This window comes from Hypomesus transpacificus, chromosome 17, assembly GCF_021917145.1.
Source record: "Hypomesus transpacificus isolate Combined female chromosome 17, fHypTra1, whole genome shotgun sequence".
Classification (NCBI taxonomy): domain Eukaryota; kingdom Metazoa; phylum Chordata; class Actinopteri; order Osmeriformes; family Osmeridae; genus Hypomesus; species Hypomesus transpacificus.
This window is the reverse complement of record NC_061076.1, coordinates 10,442,350-10,462,938: the sequence shown is the minus strand read 5'-3', so window position 1 is coordinate 10,462,938 and position 20,589 is coordinate 10,442,350. Positions and strand designations below refer to the sequence as shown.

Sequence of the window (20,589 nt, the reverse complement as noted above, 5' to 3'; positions counted from 1 at the left end):
GAGAGCACAAGACTGGACGCGGCCATCTTTCCACTTCCATGTCTTCCTGTCTAGCTTTAAACAGTGGCTCTTTTTTTCCCAAGCTCCGAAAACTCATATAAATCGGCTATCGGCCAATGTGAACTTTTGTGCTTGTGCCCTGTTAGTATCCGCCAGCACATTTGCAGGCAACTTTCATTGACTAAGCAAATAAATGGGTTGCTAGTTTACCCATTTCGGATTGGTTTCAAACTTAACAAAAATCTGGAAAAATTCTTCTATAAAAAAGCTAGTAGTATGAGCCAGGTTCGAGAATCAAACAAAAATGATTGGGGGAGATAGTTTTGTAAATGTTGAATGGAGTTAAGAGAATAAAAACGACCGGAAGAGTCGGAAACCTAACCGTACATGCAATACCACCTACATCCACCGGGGCCGTTGCTTCAAGCCGAGGGGCAAGGGGTGGGGGCTTGATAAAAGGGCGGATCAAGAACATTTCCAGGTATTTTGGGCGTTCTTGGTGACTTGTGTTCTTTGGATTGGAACCGTACTTGGGCAATGAAAGATTACGTCAAACAGGTTCGCAAGAACGGAAAAAAACGTGGATTGATAAATAGCCCCAGTGAGATGTTATACAGCTAGCATCGGTAACGACATTGGCTAACTCAACTTCGGCTATCCTCTGTATTTGCAACCTAGCTAAACTTATACAGTATCTAAAATAAGATAAATAGCCCCGAGACAAGCTTTCACGGCTGTGTTACTGTTTACACCATTAGCAGGACTACTTTCTCAGTATGAGAAATAAAAGGTTTGGCGTGAGAGCGTGTGAACTGGTTGAGTGTCTCACGGCCAATGCGTGAGTCCATTACATAACTATGTACATTTAACCAATATAAATGCTGCTAATGCTTGCTAGGGTCACAGACGCTAGCTAGCTAGAAACATGAACACAAAAAAAAAATAAACAGGTGAAATGATAAATCTTTACCCGGACAAGTGACTTTTGTGCTAGACAAGTGAAACTTGTTCAAAGGACAAGTGCCTCAAAAGGTAATGTCGAGCCCTGTAGACAGTGAAATACTGTGGAAAATACTGGACAGCATTTGCTAGAAATACTGTAGTCTCAAGTCTCAAGGTATGACAGCCTAACCTCAGGCAAAACAAGTTCTTAACAGTGGGAAGACGGTCTTGTCCAGTCACTGTAGCCAGAATAGTCCAGAGAGAATGTGATAGCAACTGATTTTTCAATTCACAGATTTCAGATAATTTTTGATTTACAGATACAAGGTACAAAGATTAATGAGTTACGTCCCCTGTGATAATGTCTGCATGTTTTTATAAACTGTGTGGGTGTACAATTGTGTGTGTGTGTGCGCGTGTATGTCTGTGTATGGTTTACCCAGGCTGAATTTCACACTGAGGCACATGGACGTGTCATGCGAGGCCTACGACCACTTCCGTCACTGTCTGTCAGAGATGCAGGAAATGATGGGTGGACGGACGAGTTTCAAAGTGCAGCAAGTTGCTCCCGCCTTTCCACAGCACCTGCAGTATGAACGCATAGAGCAGCTGGTGAGGAAAACAAAACACACACACAGCAATATCTTGTCGGCTGCCGGCTACTTTCTTTTTTTTTGGGGGGGGGGGTCATATGCACATCTATCACATACTTACTTACACTACAGCTAGCCCCAAACCCAATGACTGCATGGACACACACACACCAACACTTGGCCTTATTTATGACATAAAAAATGTGAGAGCTGTTACCTGATTGATAGGGGGGCCATTGCATTCCTTTTGAAATGCATGTCTTCCTTGAAAGTCTGTGTAAAGTATAAAATACATACACTACCGGTCAAAACAACCCAATTCTTCCAGTTGTTATTGAGATTTAAGCAGTTCAAGTCCAGTCAATAACCTGACATGGTAGAAAAGTACACAGTAAACTGACAGAAAAAAAAGGTCACCTTTTAGGTCACCAGAAACTAGGGTTGCCACCCTTCCCTTAAAATACGGAATTGTCCTGTATTTTAGAATAAAATTGCGCGTGCCGTTTTGAATCAATACGGGACGGGGTTTGTCCCGTATTTTCCAAGTTGTCTGCAATGCAGCATCCCATGCAAATCATCCCACCCGCATTCTGTGAAGACTCGTCCTATTGTGCCCGACTGGGTAATACTCGCTGCCATCGTTGGTTTGATCAGGTTTACGGCCCATCAGAGGCAGAGGAAGGCGGGTCTCTTGGCGTAGAGTCGATTTAAAAGAATGGCGGAGGCAGGTCCAGATACCTCCCACGCAATAAGAAGTACACTTATAAAAGGAAGTAGGCTTTACATGCCCCAATACTGCACACTACTACTTCTGGTCCACTGAACCAGTAATCAAGTTCAAGTCATTTATTTGTCAGGTACACAGATCAACACAAGGTCAGACTGGGCACTGAAATTCTTAAGACAAGACAACGCAAGCACCTGCCATAACATAACATATAAGTACACAGAACATAATTTAAATCTATTCTGAGCTTAAATAAGTGAAACTTCCTAAATATACAGATAACAATAAATAATACACTATACTAACCCTAAATGCACATAATACCTATAACTTATTCTAACCTAGGTGGAGTACATTACAATAGTGCAAAAATGCAGATTAGTGACTGTCAATGACCATACAGGCACCTGATGGCAAAGTACAGTGAGGTACAGTAGTGCAATGTTACTGATAGTGCAACCAGTAGCTGAAAGTGACAGTGTATAAGTGACTAGTGTGCAGTGAATCAATGTCCATATCAGTGTCCATTCAGAAGCCTGATGGCCCTTGGGTAGAAACTGTTGTCCAGTCTGCGTGTGCGCGACCGGATGCTGCGGTAACGCCTGCCAGAAGGCAACAAGGTAAAGAGACTGAAGGATGGGTGGTAACAGTCTCTTAGAATCCTGCCAGCTTTCCTGAGACAACGTGTGTGGTAGGTGTCCTGAAGGGCTTGGAGCTTCCTGCCGATGATGAACTCAGCAGAACGAACCACACTTCGTAGGGCCTTGCGGCCCCTCTCTGTGCAGCTCCCATACCACACTGTAATGCAACCAGTCAGAATGCTCTCTATAGTGCATCTGTAAAAGTTAGTGAAGATGACTGAGTCCATACCAAACTTCTTCAGTCTCCTCAGGAAGAAGAGGCGTTTACGGGCCGCTTTGACCACCTTGTCCGTGTGAACAGACCAGGTGAGGTCGTTGCTGATGTTCACCCCGAGGAACTTGAAGCAGCTGACCTTCTCCACTTCAGATCCGTTGATGAGTAGGGGTGCATGCTCCTCCTCCTGCCGCCTCATATAGTCCACAATCATCTCCTTGGTCTTGCTGATGTTGAGAGAGAGGTTATTGTCCTGGCACCATGGTGTCAGGGTGTCAACCTCCTCTCTCTAGGCTGACTCGTCACTGTCAGAGATGAGGCCCACGATGGTTGTACTGTCAGCAAACTTAACAAGGAGGTTGGAGCTGTGCGTTGGAGCGGTGCGTTGCCGCACAGTCGTGAGTGAACAAGGAGAACAGGAGAACATTATGTTCATGATGTTCATGGAAGATCATTTTCAAGTCTCCTGCACTATATATATTTTTTCCAATAGACTTTGAGTATCAAAGCATTTGTTTAATTTAAACTAAGTTAACAAGTTATGGATAAAATATGATTCTCATATGTTCCTCCAAATGCCAATTTTTTTGTTTATTATCGTCAAACCTAGGGATGAGTATTGATAAGATTTTAACAATTCCGATTCCTTATCAATTCCTGCTTATCGATTCCTTATCAATTCTCTTATCGATTCTCCCCTCGTCAGCCAACTGGGTCTGTGCGCCCTGAACCCCCGCATACACACACATACACACTTGTTCTAAACAAATTTCTCAAACTGGCTTTGACTGGCTCTGAAATGAGCTAATACCTACCACCTCTAGAGCACTTCATGCCTCTGTTTTCAAAACAAAATCTAGTCGGAGATAGAAACTTTCTGTGTCCTTGTGTTCAAGCTTCTATTACTCAACACCAGTAGTACTTACAGGGGTCTTAACAAAAGGGGAAATAACTTCAGTGTCACCTTTCAGAAAAGACCATTTACATGCATGTACTCCAAATGGTTCAACAACAGCTTTCAATGTACTTTGGGTATGTTGTTTAGGCATTTTCAGGCACATTTAACAGGACTATTAAAAGGTTTAACAATTAAAATGCTAAGTTTAACTAGAGAGGGTACAATTTCTGGGGAAATTGTCGGGTGTGCTTGCTTGCGTCGGTAGTACCATCTGCTAACTGAAAAATATGCCCCCATAAACGTAAACTAGAGAGCATACAATTTCTGGGGAAATTGTGAGGGTGTGCTTGCGGCTGCCCCAGCTGCCCATAGTCTCCTGGTGTTTACATATTTAAAAAAGCAAAGTGTATGACTGCAGTTGTGACCATTGTGTTCCCTTGATAATAATTTTGTAATCATAATTTTGTAAGAATTACATATCACTCAGATGGAGGAGAGGTGATACTAGTTGGTTGGAAGAGAAGGAGGCCAAATGTAGCTCATGAAGATGCAGCGCTCAGTAGGTAACTTAGTAATTTGTAATCAGATATAAACAACTTGTTGGTTGCCCAACAAGAGGAACACACAGCATCTGCTTCTTCAACTCCTTAATCCTCTCGAGGCACCTGTTGCACCTGGTCATGAGGTTGTAAGCTATGGGACGTCTAATATTGCATTTGTCTAATTATGTGTAGGACAGTGTTTCTCAAGTGGTAGGACATATTGATTCATAAAAGCATCTTAATGTATCAACGTCAATATATTAATGTTTTCTGTTATTTTAAAGCAAGCTCAGAGACGTATGAATGTAGAGTTGCTCGCTATATAGAGTAGGACACCGTGAGCTGAGCTCGCAATGTAGCCTATGTGACGCCGCTTTTTATGACACACCTCAAATATGTAAAGATGGTACCATTTAACCCTGTAAGACCCCATGGTTGTAAAATTACAACGGCACTTTGAACGGTCTAATTGTTCTTTTTTTTACATTTTGGATGGCTCTTAAAAGAGTCTTTGTTGTGTGTGCTGTGGCTAGCACAGGAGTCGTCAGAGACCGTCTTGGAAGTTTCCCAAGAACACATTGTTTCCAAAGTGATCAAGGTGGACACCGTCGGGTCGGTACATCCACACGAAACTGTGTCGTATTTGGGGGTGTTGAATGCTCCCCATCCCACGGTCGGCCAGGAAGCTAGACACCGCTGCGTGGACTCGACGTCTTGCCCTGTCAATACCAGAAGCGCTGGTGCTCCTCTGATACCTCCAGACGCAGCGTTCCAGAATATCCGAAAACACCAGCAGTGTTTGGAAACATCTCCATAATGGCCCCAGGTCTCGCTTCATTCGCCTCGTCAGGTCTAGCCCGGTCACTTGGCTGAGAATGTTTCCGCCGACGTGGAGCACCATTATGTCCGGGTTGGGAAGCATGCCACGCTTCTCACGGAGCTTAGGCACAAGGTAGCCAGCTAGACCATATGCTAGACGCCCAGCAGAAGTTTGAAGTAACAAAGAATGCTCGTGCAACAAAGTTGTTACTTCCCCTGCAAGAGAATAGAGATATGATGACGCCAACGATGACAGCCGTGGTAGCTAGGTGCGCTCTGTTTTGTCTGTTAATTCAGTGTTCTGCCAAAATTTCCGGGGTTCTCTAACAACAGAAGCACTTCTTAACATCAGGACTACAACTCCTGTGGATTTATTTCCCACTTTTCTGCTTCCAGCGGCAGATTTAGTGGGAATTATAGTCAAAGCCACCCTCGGCTTTGTCCTAGCAGCGAAGCATCGCAGGAGAGGTAAACGGGCCAGTGCTTTGGTGGGACTTCATCGGCGCGGAGTGTGCACAGCGTTACCGGGGATATTTCTCTCCAACGTTCGTTTGCTGAGCAACAAACTGGACGAACTTCAGCTACTGGTATGGGAAAACAGAGACTTTCGTTCATCTTCCGTTTTGTGCTTTACGGAGACATGGCTGAGTAAACTGATCCCAGACTCTGCGCTACAGCTAGCAGGTTTCACACTGCTGAGAGCGGATCGTGACTCCCTGCTTTCTGGCAAAACGAAAGGCGGTGGTATTTGTTTGTGTGAATGTGTGACAGTGATTCGGCAGCATTGTTCTCCTGATCTGGAATTTTTTTTATTAACTGTAAACCTTTTTACTTGCCACCTGAGTTTGCTTCATTCATACTGGTCGGCGTCTACATGCCTCCTCAGGCTAGCGCCAACGAGGCTCAACATGTGCTCGCCAACCTGATATTATGCGTGGAGCATGAAAATCCAGATTCCTTGGTTATTGTGCTAGGCGACTTTAACAAAGGCAATCTCACTCAAGAACTCCCCAAATACAGACAACTCATCAAATGCCCTACCAGAGGAGGGAACACTTTGGATCACTGCTTCTCTTCAATTAGTAAAGCATACCATGCGGCCATTCCCCGAGCAGCACTGGGTCACTCAGACCACGCCATGGTCCACCTGATTCCTGCATACAGGCAGAAGCTAAAGCGCTGTAAGCCTGCAGTGAGGACATCGGAACAGTGGACCAGTGAGACTATGGAGGATCTGCGGGCGTGCTTGGACTCTAATGACTGGGATATGTTCATGACTGCCTCCAATAGTCTGGATGAGCTCACGGAGGCTGTGACATCATACATCAACTTCTGTGAGGACTGCTGTATATCAACACGCACCAGGGTGAGCTACAACAACGACAAACCCTGGTTTACAGCTAAACTCAGAAGGCTGAGGCTGGACAAAGAGGCCGCGTTTAGGATTGGGGACAGGGACAGATTCAAGGAGTCGAAGAACAGGTTTAGCAAAGCGGTGAGAGAGGCTAAACGACTGTACTTGCAGAGACTTGAACACCAATTTTCTGCTAACGACTCTGCTTCTGTCTGGAGAGGCCTCAGGCAGATCACCAACTTCAAGCCCAGAGCCCCCACTCCACTAACGACTCCCGCCTGGCCAACGACCTGAATGAGTTCTACTGTAGATTTGAAAGACAATTGGACAGTCTTGAACAACCCCTTTCCACCCGTGAGGCCCCTACCCCCGTCTACAGTGACGACCCTCTCCATTCAGGAGAGATATGTGAACAAACTGTTCAAGAGACAGAAAACCCCAACGCAGCTGGGCCGGACTCTGTCTCTCAAGCCACCCTCAAGAACTGCGCTGACCAGCTGTCTCCGGTGTTTACCTACATTTTTAACACCTCCCTGGAGATATGCCATGTGCCAGTCTGTTTCAAGTCATCCACCATCATCCCTGTGCTCAAAAAGCCCAGGACAACTGGACATAATGACTACAGACCCGTCGCCCTGACCTCTGTGGTAATTAAGTATTTTGAGCGCCTGGTGCTGGAACACCTTAAATCCATCACAGACCCTCTACTGGACCCCCTGCAATTTGCCTACAGAGCCAACAGTTCTGTGGACGATTCAGTTAATATGGCCCTCCACTTAACCCTACAGCACCTGGACTCCCCAGCATCCTACGCCAGGATCCTGTTTGTGGACTTCAGCTCTGCCTTTAATACCATCATCCCCGCTCTGCTTCAGGACAAGCTCTCCCAGCTGAACGTGCCTGATTCCACCTGCAGGATCACAGACTTCCTGTCTGACAGGAAGCAGTGCGTTAAGCTGGGAACACAAGTCAAAACAAGTCTCTGATTCCCGGTCCATCAGCACTGGATCTCCCCAGGGCTGCGTCCTTTCTCCTCTGCTCTTCTCCCTGTACACCAACAGCTGCACCTCCAGTCATCCGTCCGTCAAACTCCTGAAGTTTGCGGACGACACCACCTTCATTGGGCTCATCTCTGGTGGAGACGAGTCCGACTATAGGTGGGAAGTGGACAACCTGGTGACCTGGTGCAGCCAGAACAACCTAGAGCTCAATGCTCTCAAGACAGTGGAGATGGTTGTGGATTTCAGGAAGAACACAACCCCACTCACCCCCATCACCCTGTGTGACTCCCCAGTCAACACTGTGGAGTCCTTCCGCTTCCTGGGCACTATCCTCTCCCAGGACCTCAAGTGGGAACTGAACATCAGCTCCCTCACCAAGAAAGCACAACAGAGGATGTACTTCCTGCGGCAGCTGAAGAAATTCAACCTGCCAAAGACAATGATGGTGCACTTCTACACAGCCATCATTGAGTCCATCCTCACCTCCTCCATCACCATCTGGTACGCTGCTGCCACTGCCAAGGACAAGAGCAAGCTGCAGCGTATCATCCGCACTGCGGAGAAGATGATTGGCTGCAATCTGCCTACCCTCGAGGACCTGCACACCTCAAGGACCCTGAGATGAGCGAAGAAGATTGTGGCGGACTCCTCCCACCCTAGACACTCACTGTTTCAGTCACTCCCCTCCGGCAGAAGGCTGCGGTCCATCAGGACCAAAACCTCATGCCACACAAACAGTTTCTTCCCTTCCGCTGTTGGCCTCCTCAACAAGGCCAAGAGCTCACACTGACTTTAATGACATGTCTTTAAACTATTTACATTTTGCACTACATTCAATTCCTGTAATATTCGTATTTAATATTGTAAATTGGCAACTTATATTTTATTTCATTGTATTCCAGTTAGTATTGCTAGTTTATGTATCCTTAGTATAGTTAGACCACATATTTAAATTTAAGATTCCTATATGTTTATTGTATGCACCTTCCTGCCAAAGCAAATTCCTTGTCTGTGCAAACTTTCATGGCAAATAAAATCCCATTCTGATTCTGAAGAGGGAATGGTGATCAGCAACCTCATAGTTGAATCAAAACATTTGGCCTACCGGTGTAAAAATGTACCTAGTCTCTATGACTTAAACGTCATTGTAAGTTTTTCCCTTCTCGTGATATTTTCAGGCATTTAGCCTACTCATATTGCATTCATTCATTAATAAAGAACCCCCTTTGAAGCTTATTTTAACAACAACGTTACCAGCAGTAGCTATCTCAGATGGAATCGCAATTCAAATAGTACCATCTGCTAACTGAAAATATGCCCCCGAAAACGTAAATAAGCTTGACATTTATTTAGGGGGAAATCACTCATTCATAAAAATGTCAGTGGTTGCAATCATTGTCAGTAACAAGGCAAAATGCGATATAGACCTGCTGTGTGGAGAAGCTACCCCGGTAAATTGTAGGCTACTACTACTACCAGACTGTCTTGGTAGCGATTGCGTTGGTTGAATTCGATTTAACGTTAGTAAGGGGTCCCATTATCGTCCACCTAGCTCTCGACGCTCGTTAGCAATGTTACTAAAATGTCGTTATAATACAAATTAAAAACGTTATGTCGCAACATTGTACTTTAATATATAGATACACACCTATATTATAACATTCCGGTTTTGAAATCCAATCAGGATATGCCTAGAAATGTTACTTTCCTGATTTTAGCAGTTAGCCAGGGGGTCCCATTATCGTCCACCCAACCACTTTCAATGGAGAAATGTCAGTTTGACGCTGCGGAAGGCAGATGCTACACATACGGTTTGAGAGCGTATTTACATACTCAAATCTCAAAGTAAGAAGCTGTAATTTGGTGTGCAGCAATATAAGATGTGTACATATCGATGAGTTACTTTCTTTCGTTGCTGCTGCATATCTTCTTTAAGATATTAACGGAAGAAACGGTGGACGATAATGGGGCCCCGAACGTTGGAGATTTAGAGTGGACGATAATAGGGCCCTTTACGCTAAGGGTAATTGCCAAACATTTACATTTACATTTTACATTTATTCATTTAGCAGACGCTTTTGTCCAAAGCGACTTCCAAGAGAGCTTCACAAAGTGCATAGGTCACTGATAATAACAACAAGATAGCCCCACAGCATTGCGGGTAGTCAAAGACAAGAAGTACATATTGTGAACAACCCAAAAAATAGTGCTAAAGGGAAGAGACCATAAGAGCATGTAGTTAAACAAGTTAAAATTACACAACATTGATCTCTAAGTGCAGGTGTACCTGTAGGAAAGCAATAAAAATAGGATTAACTAAAAAAGAAGAATACAACAGTTTAAATCAGCTACCACTAACCAACAAGAGCAACAGTCTAAGCAAGAGTCATTGTGAACCTTGAGGAAACTAGCGTTGGATTCAGCAAACCATTCCTAAGTACCATTGTACTCCCGGAACAAGTGCGTCTTGAGCCTTCTCTTGAAGGTGGAGAGACAGTCCGTGTCTCTGATGGAGGTGGGGAGTTGATTCCACCACTGGGGTGCCAGGCAGGAGAAGAGCTTGTGCTGGGACCGGGCGGTCTTGAGAGGTGGGTTCAGCCACCAGGCGGTTGTCTGAAGAAGACCGTAGGTGGCGGGTGGGGGTGTAAGGCTGCAGGAGAGACTTGATGTAGTCGGGCGCAGTTCCATTCACTGCTCGGAAGGTCAGTACCAGGGTCTTGAATCTGATGCGGGCCGTTATGGGTAGCCAGTGGAGGGAGATGAGGAGCGGGGTAACGTGGGAGCGTCTGGGTAGATTGTAGACCAGACGGGCCGCTGCGTTCTGAATTCTCTGAAGAGGGCGGGTTACGCATGATGGGAGACCGGCGACACATGTGCCGCCGTTTGACTTCCTACTGTACTGTAAACAGCTGTGGAGATGTTTTTGTTAGCTACAGTTGCCTACTTGACTAGGCTACAGCATTGCAGTGAGCTACACTGGTTTGAAACCACAGGTAATGATAATTTCACCCAAAAATCGTTTATTTGTAATCTAATGTCATAATAAATCCTACAACGAAAATGTATTTGTGAGTAATGTTTATTTTAACGATTGAAAACAGATGCATCATAGACCGCTGTAGTATGTGTTGCCCGAGCAACAGAGGCTAATGTCATGATGCTAATTCTTCAGTGAAATAGTAGACTACTGTTTCCGAAAGTAGATGTACTTCCTTAATAATATCAGCTTAAATTGTACATTACACATCACAATTGTGTGTCATATCACAATAAGTAAAATGGAGAGGTGGTTAGAACTTAATCTGTACTGTACTGTAGCTAGTGGTACGTGCCAGTGGAGCGAGTGGTACGTGTCAGTGCCTCCGCTGGCACATGACAGTAGCTACTGTTACGTGACAGTGCCTCTACTGGCAACTAGTGGTTTGTGTCAGTGGAGCTAGTGGTATATGCCAGTGGAGCGAGTGGTACGTGCCAGTAGCTAGTGGTACATGCCAGAGCCTCCGCTGGCACATGACAGTAGCTAGTGGTACGTGACAGTGCCTCTACTGGCACCTTGTGGTACGTGCCAGTGGAGCGAGTGGTATGTGTCAGTGCCTCCACTGGCACATGACAGTAGCTAGTGGTACGTGACAGCGCCTCCACTGGTACATGACAGTTACTATTCTGTTGATAGTGGTACGCAAGTGTCTCGTGGCAGTTGCATTGGGTGTCTTGCAGCATTTTTGTTGACTGTCGCTTAATATTTCGGCGAAATAGACGCGTTAGAAGTGTTGTTGTCATTTTGTCGTGTGAAATACAACCAAACTTTAGAACGCTTCTTCCTAGTTGCAATGTTTGCTGCAGTCTGTCTGAATAAACTGTAAAAGTTTGCGCATGCGCAACGGCACAGAGAATCGTTGACAGAATCGTTAAGGAATTTTGCTAACGATTCCAAGGAATCGATTCACTGGGAACCGGTTCTCGATACCCATCCATAGTTATAGCTGTGTATTCAGCTATGACCACATGACCACATGACCACTTGAGTTGTGATCGAGAGAGACTGAGGGCATCTGTTCACACTGATTTCAGTAGCAGATATCTTTTTATAATGTCCATGTATCAATCTTTATATTTTTTCGGAAAACATGTTTTAAATTGTGATGTACCACCACTGGCACGTCATCGGGCCTGTGGTCATTGTGGCCCTGAAGGGTGTGGCCCCTGCTGCGGCAGGCATCCCTTATTTTTCAGTATTGAAAGTGGCAACCCTACCCGAAACTGAAAAATAATGTTTATTATAGTCATACGAAAAAGAAAAAGGGAAACAAGTAATGAAGTTAACAACTTACAGATCTTCTGCAGAAGTGGAAGTAAATTAAAGCCTTGAAAGTTTAAATTTACATTTAGTCATTTAGCGGACGCTCTTATCCTAAGCGACTTACATTAAGTACAGGGACATTCCCCGGAGGCAAGTAGGGTGAAGTGCCTTGCCCAAGGACACAACGTCAAATCGCACGGCCTGGAATCAAACCGGCAACCTTCTGAGTACTAGCCCGAGTCCCTAACTGCTCAGCCATCTGACCCCCCCCACCACCAAAAACCAACTTGATATTTGGTTTTGCAACCAAGGAAATCTTACGGTTATTATGTAATAATTAGTATTCTGAAGGAATTAATTTGTTTTGAGAGTAGAGCAGATTAGATATCATGAGGGAACAAATTATACACAATAATTTATTGAAATGAATGGAAATATTATGAACAGTACTGAATATCGTTATTGTTAGTTTTAGAGTTGGGTAACAAAATGAACAATTTGAACAATGGAAAGGTGAAAAGAGCTGGAATAGGAAAGAAGAATCAGGCCTGTCAGTCTAGGCTAATAACTGGAAGAGTCTAGTGGTAAACATAGTCAGTTTTACATGTGGTCTAGTCAAAACACACACAATACAAATCACTTCATGCCAAAGTCACGATTAAGAAATATGGTTAGTCGCATTTAATTTGTCATAGTGTTGAAGCTGTGGGTCAAAGCAGAGTCCGTATTTAAACGTGTCTGTGTAATTTGATCAAAAGTCCTTTCGTCAAAGAAGTCCTTTGAATCCAGTGAGACTGCGTTGGTTATTCAGTCAGTCTTGAAGTACTTCCTTTTGTTAAAATCTATTTGGCAGTGTTGTACATACACCAGCCAAGTTAATTCATAGGAGACGTGTCTGCGACCATTTGTTGCTATTTTTATAATCTGAAGAAAGGGGTGTGGCTTGGTGCAGGTAAGACAGTTCATTGGTCAATTCCTTGGCTTGGGAGTTGGCAAAATCCATATCATGGATATCACGATATATTAATAAATGTATTAAGTAATGTGTTTCTGTTTGCATTGTCATATTTTTTGAATAACTATATTGTGATAAATACCGTAACCGTCAGAGCTTACGAATTACATTGTGATAAACATTTTAGGCCATACCGCCCAGCCCTAGTCCTGGATTCCTTTCTAGCAAAGGCTGAGGAATATTTGTCTTTTGGCTGTCCCTTCTGGGGGCGTTCTTAACCTTTTGACCGGTAGATAATGTGTTAAGAGTTGGTCACACCACAGAAAAATGTGTTTCTAACCACCCAGCCAAATTTAAGAGGATCACCAAGTAAATAAAATAAGTTATAAAAATCTTGAAAAATAAGTATTCATCACTATCAAACACTGGTCCGCTGAGAGCGCTGAAACCATGGCCACTCGAGGGAAAGCTACACCTCTCTCATCTGTCAAATACCACTACAATAAAAATGGATGAAGGTTTGTAATCTACCCAGTGTAAAATGTTCACTGCAGAGTGTTGATTGTGAACTGGCTCTTCACAAAATCAGCGTAATGTTGTATTGTAATATGTTGAAGCGATACATTTCTAACATTTATAATGCGTTTAGAAACAAATCTCGGAATTAGCTTGACACTGAATTTTTGATTCTTTTTTCTTCATTCTTTAGTCCTTCTGTGATCTCATATCTCTATGAAATTGGTCCATAAGCCATATTTGTAAAGTGTTTATGTTGGGAGTTTACCCCTATGCATCTCACCAAAGCTTGTAAGATGCATAACCTTCCAACTAATTGCTGTGGCTGCTGTTTTTTGCAGGAATTGTGGAAAGTTATCGCCACACCCATTCGGGCCATCTCAACAGGTTCTGGATCCTTCGTTCCTACTGATTCAGAACTAGCTGGAATTGGATCCAACCCTCTTGGTACACTGTAAGGGAGGGGGGGTGGAGGGGGGTAATTGAGATCGAGTCATTAAATCACATATCATCCTCTGCAACCATTTTGTTCATGGTACATATCAGTCTAATAGCTTTTCATTGAACCTGGTAAAACCTTTTCTTTATTTTTATTACCCAAAAAGAGAATTGGACCTTTTTTCCTCCTTTCTCTGAGAGTTCTTCATGACAAACACTGTGGTACAGATTGTGTACATGTAGGGGGAACTTTATATAATTAACATTTTGCAGTGTTAAATCAATTAGTGTTGCCAGTCGAATCTTGTAAATAAGACTGTTGTTATAAACCTGAGGCCTGTTCCATAAAGCGAGTTTACCGAATAAGCCACACTTATGTCAGTTAGTTAAACTCATTTCTAGTTCATTCAGTTCCATAAAGCTAGCTAAACGTAGTTCAAACTCAGTTGCTATGGTAACTTATGCTTCTAAACTAGCCTGGTCCGGGGCAGGCTAATTGTCAGGCTTAGACCGTGTTGTTGCTTAACCAGACGTTCCTGTAACACTGACCCAACGGGAAAACAATGATTTACCACGGACATTCTAATTTTCTTATTCTCATCAGTTCAATATGTAGGTTATATTTACAGAAAATTAACTTAAATAGGCTACATAGGCTACACAACATTTAACCTAATACATTAAACAATGATGAACAATGATTTGATACACACCATTGCCACGTTAAACGTATGGCTGTATGGTAGTTTGTGATTTCAAATGTTTTGGCATCAGGCATAGGCCTATATCTCACTCTAAATTATCCAAGTATAATTATCATAAAACCTAGTCTAGTGAAGGTCAAGTCTTTTTGTCTCCATTTTTCAGCCCCACCCTTACGTTTCTTAGCCTGGTTTTCAAAATTATAAACATTAAAAACATAATAATAATAAATCAAATATAAAAGCATCATCCCAGCTGACAAAATGACGTCCCCAGGACGTCCCCGAATGTTATCAGGACGTCAAGGGAACGCCCCCATTACGTTTTTTTTGTAGGGTCCCCTGAAAGTCCTGGGGACGTCGCAGACAAACGTCCCCGGGACGTCCATGTAACGTCCTCATAACTATTACGTTCAGGGGACGTTTGTCTGCGAAGTCATGGGGACGTTCCCTTGCGACATCCTGATAACTTTTGCATACCAAATGCAGAATCAATTTCTCAGCTTTAATTTATAGTCACATTTATGCATTTAATGGATATTTTTGTATACAAAGTTTAAATTGCATATTAGCCTATAGTGCAAAACTGAACTGAATGTGTACACTTAAACTCAACAATGTAATTTAACTTCTTTGTTTAAAAAAATCAACTTTAAGTATAACAGGCAGCTGCTAAGTATTGTGTATTGTAACTTCTTATGTGTATGCTTATAGAAGAAAAAACACGATTTACAGTATAAACAAACAATATTCAAATGCATTTTAAAAGCCTGAATTAATTTTCTTATATTTTAATTGTGTCAACCCCTCTTCATCCTCTCCCTACTCCTCCTCCTCGTCCTCCACCAGTTCGTCCGGAATCTACACCTGCAACATGAATTAGCTACAGTTAGACAGCAGACCATATGCAAAGAACATTAAGTGGAAGTGTATTTTATCCATATGCTCCAGGAGTTATTTTAAGGACCGTAACAAGTGAAACGGAAATCTTCCCCGACCTTTAGTATCCAGATATTTACAACCATCTAGCTAGTGCTAATCAACTTTCTTTCATCTACTCATGGTGAACATTTGTCCGATGTAGCAACGTACGTAGCATATCATTATGATACTTTTCTTGCAACACGTCTTGGTACATTGTAGCTCTAGTCTAACTGTCCAGAAGTAGCTTGCTACTCTACAGTAGAGCTAACGCTACTTGACTAGCTAGAGCTGTAGCCTTCACCTGTCCAAAAGTACCTTCAGCTGTTTTGTATTTTCTGTATACTTAAAGAGACGACTCCACTAGTGTGTAGGCATCCGATTTAGAGCTATAACTAGTGCTATCGATAATGTGTACAGTAGCTAGCTAGCTAACAATGTTAAGACGATATCTGTACTGTACGACGTCTCAATTTAGCCGACTTACAAAACCAGTGCCAACTCAAATTGGCTAGAAATGAATATAGCTACATTCATTTTCGATATGGCTATTTCACGTTGGATAAACATACACATACATAGATAGTAGAGCTATAGTTTGTATTAAAACATATTTAGTGCTACCTCATATTGTGTCCTTCAGGTGGCCCACCTTCACAGGAGTGCGCTAAATTACTCTAAACTAGCCAACTAGCGTTACACAAAGAAACACTATAAAAAACACAATAACAAAGAACTAAACTATCAACACTAAAACTTAAGTTGAACATATATCTACACAAATTGATTATCAAACGGTATTATAGCTATAAATGAAGGATGCGGGATCAAAACGTTTGCTGCCTCTCAACGACTTCTTCACTCAACAACAGGTTCACGTCACGAGCGGTGACGTCCGCGAGAGATATGCTGTAATAGGCTAGGTTAGTATGGAACATTTCTAGAGACGCAGCAGGAGCAGGTATTTGGCACATGACAGTAGCTAGTATTTTTTTTTAGTATTTTTCACCCCTTTACCAAGACACTGCAGCCTAATGATGGTACATTGTGTAAGTTTGGAGTATGTTATAAGGCTGAATGTAGGGGAAAGTGTATTACATGAGAAGTAAATGTAACAAAAGGTTAGGGTATGATTTCCCAGATAATGAAAATGGTGTTACCCTTATAGATGGTGTCACTAAAGGGTCAATGGCCTGAGCGTCAGGTCACCTCATAAAAGTAGAGGACGCATTGCGTTATTTGTTATAGAAAATTATCCCTAGTGAGCGGGCACTGTGAAGATAAATTAAAGTTATCACAATTATTTTATTGGTAGCCTAACACTGCATTGCGAGAGCAGGTTTCTTCTCTTTTGTGTTTTTCTGCAGACATTGAGAACTTGGGTTGGACATCTTTGAACAGTGCTAGTTCATGACTATATCATATCAAGCTTGATTGTCTATTCGCCTACCATTTAGTTAGCTGACGATTAGCAGTGTACGATATTTTGTGTTAACCGGGTTCATTGGAAGATTAGATTGATACTTTATTGCTCCAGAAGTAAATTAAGGAAGTGGAAAGCCACATGAATATGGATAACAGTGTATTTCTTCAATAGAAAGTGCTTACAAAAAAACGGTTGTATGTGACGGTCATGTAAATTAGTAGTGTAGGGAGTGGATGTGGGATCAGTGCAAGTGTAGAGAATCATTACAAACTAAAAGGCAAACAGTGATGATGTTCCTGCTAGTAATGGAGAGACCCAGCTTGTTAGGGCACAGCTTATTAAGGACCAAGGCACAGGTCACAGGTGTGCCCCTGCAGCAATCACAGCTCCTCTACCTGCCTGCCATCCTGCAACAGAACCAAAGACACAGAAACAGAAAACAGGGAGAGGAGACCCAAACAATACACAGAGCCAACAATCTAACATGGTTTATTTCCTACATCAGAACAGGCATAACCTCCTGACCACTACAAGTCATTTAGGTAATGGTAATGTCCTATTGATTCATACAGCTGTGAACAGTATCCTTTCTGAAGTAGAGCCATGGCTTGTGTTTGCTGACCATGGCAGTGTTTAACAGCGTTCAACTCAAATTAAAAGCAGTAGGCCTACATCTTACACAGCAGAAATAAAAATGTATTTCACGTCATCTGCAAGTCCCAATGTGCCATTCCAATCAGCCCTTGGCCCAGCAGCAGCAGCTTGGGTAGGCCTGGTTGCACAGTGAAACCCACCTGTAAGGTTGCTGCCAGAAGGTGACCTGAGAAGGAGTTGGGCCTTTAGGACATCATAGATGATCTGTTAAGTATAAGGACAACAGTGTGTGAATGTGAGGACAACCGATGAACCTTTATTTATTGGCTGTGTATTTCACTTTTGTAGGTCTATACAAGGAAGATGACCGCTCAACAAATTGGCATCACAATATATTGGCACGAGAACCTGTCACTTCATACCTGCTACCTCCAATCACTGTACACACTGTCCTGTCACTGTCATACTGTCCTGTCACTGCATACTGTCCTGTCACTGTACATACTGTCTTGTCACTGAACATACTGTCCTGTCACTGAACATACTGTCCTGTCACTGCATACTGTCCTGTCACTATACATACTGTCCTGTCGCTGAACATACTGTCCTGTCACTGTACATACTGTCCTGTCACTGTACATAGTGTCTTGTCACTGTACATACTGTCCTGTCACTGCACATGCTGCCCTGTCACTGTACATAGTGTCTTGTCACTGTACATACTGCCCTGTCACTGTACATACTGTCCTGTCACTGTAGGCTACATCTACGCTGATCCTGGCTTCTTACTGTCATGTTTTTTAATATGGCATCATGGTCCTGGGGAAACTCTGTTTCGTTTGTACTACCACATGTAATTGAAAATGACAATAAAATACACTTGACATGAATAGTAACAACAGTTGTATTTTGCCACCAACTGAGTTTGTGCATTGCCTCTTACATTAAGGAATGTTGGCAGTGAAACCAAATCGCGCACAATACTGAGGCAACGCAATCGCAGTGCAAGGAAAGTTCACAAAGCTTCAAGCCATACAACCAGCCAGTCTGATATTACTGCATTTATTTGTCTCTAGTCTGCACCCCTTTTTAGGATTGCAATTGTGACCACCAACTTCATACTAATAGCTAACTTGCTAACCAACATTGCATTTGTTAGTAGCTCGCATGAGCATCCTTTGACCTACTTGGCTTACGTATTAGTTGTTACAATTGTTGTCATAATTTCCCATCGGAGATTCAAGCAAGCAAACTTTGATTTTGGAAAACCAGACGCTGATTGTGCCAAACCAGGCGTTAATTTCGTGTGGTTTGCTAGACACGTCTCAAAGTTTGAGACGTAATTTACGTGTGTAAATGCAACGTGTCACGTGACACGCTTCAAATCGAGGCGAAAAAGACGCCGACTTTGTATGGAAGTCGGCGTTTTTTACGCGTGGTTGAGACGAGGCCGTGTCAAACAAGGCGCAAAAGACGCCGACTTTGCATGCCAAGTCGGCGTTAATTACGCTAGCTAACGCACGGGGGCGTCTTAATACTTGCCCACTAGGCCTTCCATACTGACGCTTGGCGTAGCGGCGTCCATCGTTGCAGACGTATGGCGAGCGGAAATATGGAAAGCCAAAAGGGTCATATGTACGCGTAATTTTAACGCGTATTTTTGATTGGACACCCGTTTAGGAAGCGCCTGCAGCTGTTTCATAAGCGGCTGCAGCCGTAAATGTGCAGGCGAAAGTTACACATGAATGTATGCGTTAGTTAAGGCTTGCAGGCGTTAAATAAACGCCTGCATATTTACACGTGCATTTGGAGGCGTTAAATAAACACGTGTATATTTACACGTGCATTTGGAGGCGTTAAATAAACGTGTGTATATTTACACGTGCAATTGAAGGCGTTAAATAAGCACGTGTATATTTACACGTGCATTTGCAGGCATTAAATAAACGTGTGTATATTTACACGTGCAATTGCAGGCGTTAAATAAACGCGTGCATATTTACACGTGCAATTGCAGGCGTTAAATAAACGCCTGAACGCCACATGCAAATCACTGCCCACAATTTCCCTAGCTCCTCCTGCAGTTAGCTGGGCTTGTGTGATTGGATTCCTCCCTGTATTTTCAAGTACAATGGATCATCCCCACTGTAGAAGCGGCCGATTCAAAACAAGTTTAGCCCAGCACACACAGTCAGAAGTTTAAGATGGCAAGAAGGAACTTCCTACGAAACTGCAAGCAGACCCTAAATGACTGCACTCGGCTTTTGTTATCCGATAACGCTGGACACGACGACCTTCAGTCCACGTTGACAAGGTACAGTTTTTTTCGAAATCATTATTTGTGATGCCAGCCAGCCTTAACAAGGTTAAGCTTGTTTGCCTTCAGCAGCGAGTTTGCCTCAAAATACAAACTAGATTGACTAATCGACTTTAAGTAACAATAAAAGACGAATCTCAAGAGTTTGCAGCACCGGAGGCTAACTCGTTTTGCTAGCTACATAACTAGTGGTCAGATAGTTGGATATGGACTGTCCAGCCTTAACATTGCAGCTTTCAAGGGTAAAAACGAAACGCAAATAGCTAGTCTTTATCCAACAGTATAGACTAGTCAGTTACTGGCTAGCTAGCAAGGCAGAAATATCACAGTAGCAACCATTTGCTAAAAACAAACATACAAAAGCTATCCGCAAAGCCGGTGAGCAAGTAAAACCCCATGTTAGCCTAGCTAGCCGGTGAAGATTACGATAATAATGATTCATCACAAATAATGATTTCGAAAAAAACTGTACCTTGTCAACGTGGACTGAAGGTCGTCGTGTCCAGCGTTATCGGATAACAAAAGCCGAGTGCAGTCATTTAGGGTCTGCTTGCAGTTTCGTAGGAAGTTCCTTCTTGCCATCTTAAACTTCTGACTGTGCTGGGCTAAACTTGTTTTGAATCGGCCGCTTCTACAGTGGGGAGGATCCATGGTACTTGAAAATACAGGGAGGAATCCAATCACACAAGC

At 43.1% G+C, this 20,589-nt stretch overlaps 1 protein-coding gene and 1 long non-coding RNA gene across 6 annotated transcripts in view; one reads left to right on the top strand and one right to left on the bottom strand.

Annotated features, from left to right (window-relative positions):
• Positions 1-14,832, top strand: part of mettl22 (methyltransferase 22, Kin17 lysine) — a 52,369-nt gene extending 37,537 nt beyond the window's left edge. For 3 of the 5 annotated variants that reach the window (XM_047037557.1, XM_047037556.1, XM_047037554.1), the window contains exons 11-12: positions 1,386-1,554; positions 13,844-14,831. In XM_047037557.1, coding sequence (XP_046893513.1) covers positions 1,386-1,554; positions 13,844-13,960 — 286 coding nt within the window. In that variant the 3' untranslated portion in view covers positions 13,961-14,831. Of the gene's footprint in view, positions 1-1,385; positions 1,555-13,843 lie in introns of all 5 variants that reach the window. The other 2 variants (XM_047037555.1, XM_047037558.1) reach the window with 2 other exon arrangements.
• LOC124479064 lies at positions 14,086-17,210 on the bottom strand. The gene is made up of 2 exons (XR_006957352.1): positions 16,187-17,210; positions 14,086-15,508 (listed from the first exon to the last, which is right to left on the bottom strand). It is a non-coding gene; the product is annotated as an uncharacterized LOC124479064 (long non-coding RNA).
• Positions 17,211-20,589: the final 3,379 nt, after the last annotated feature.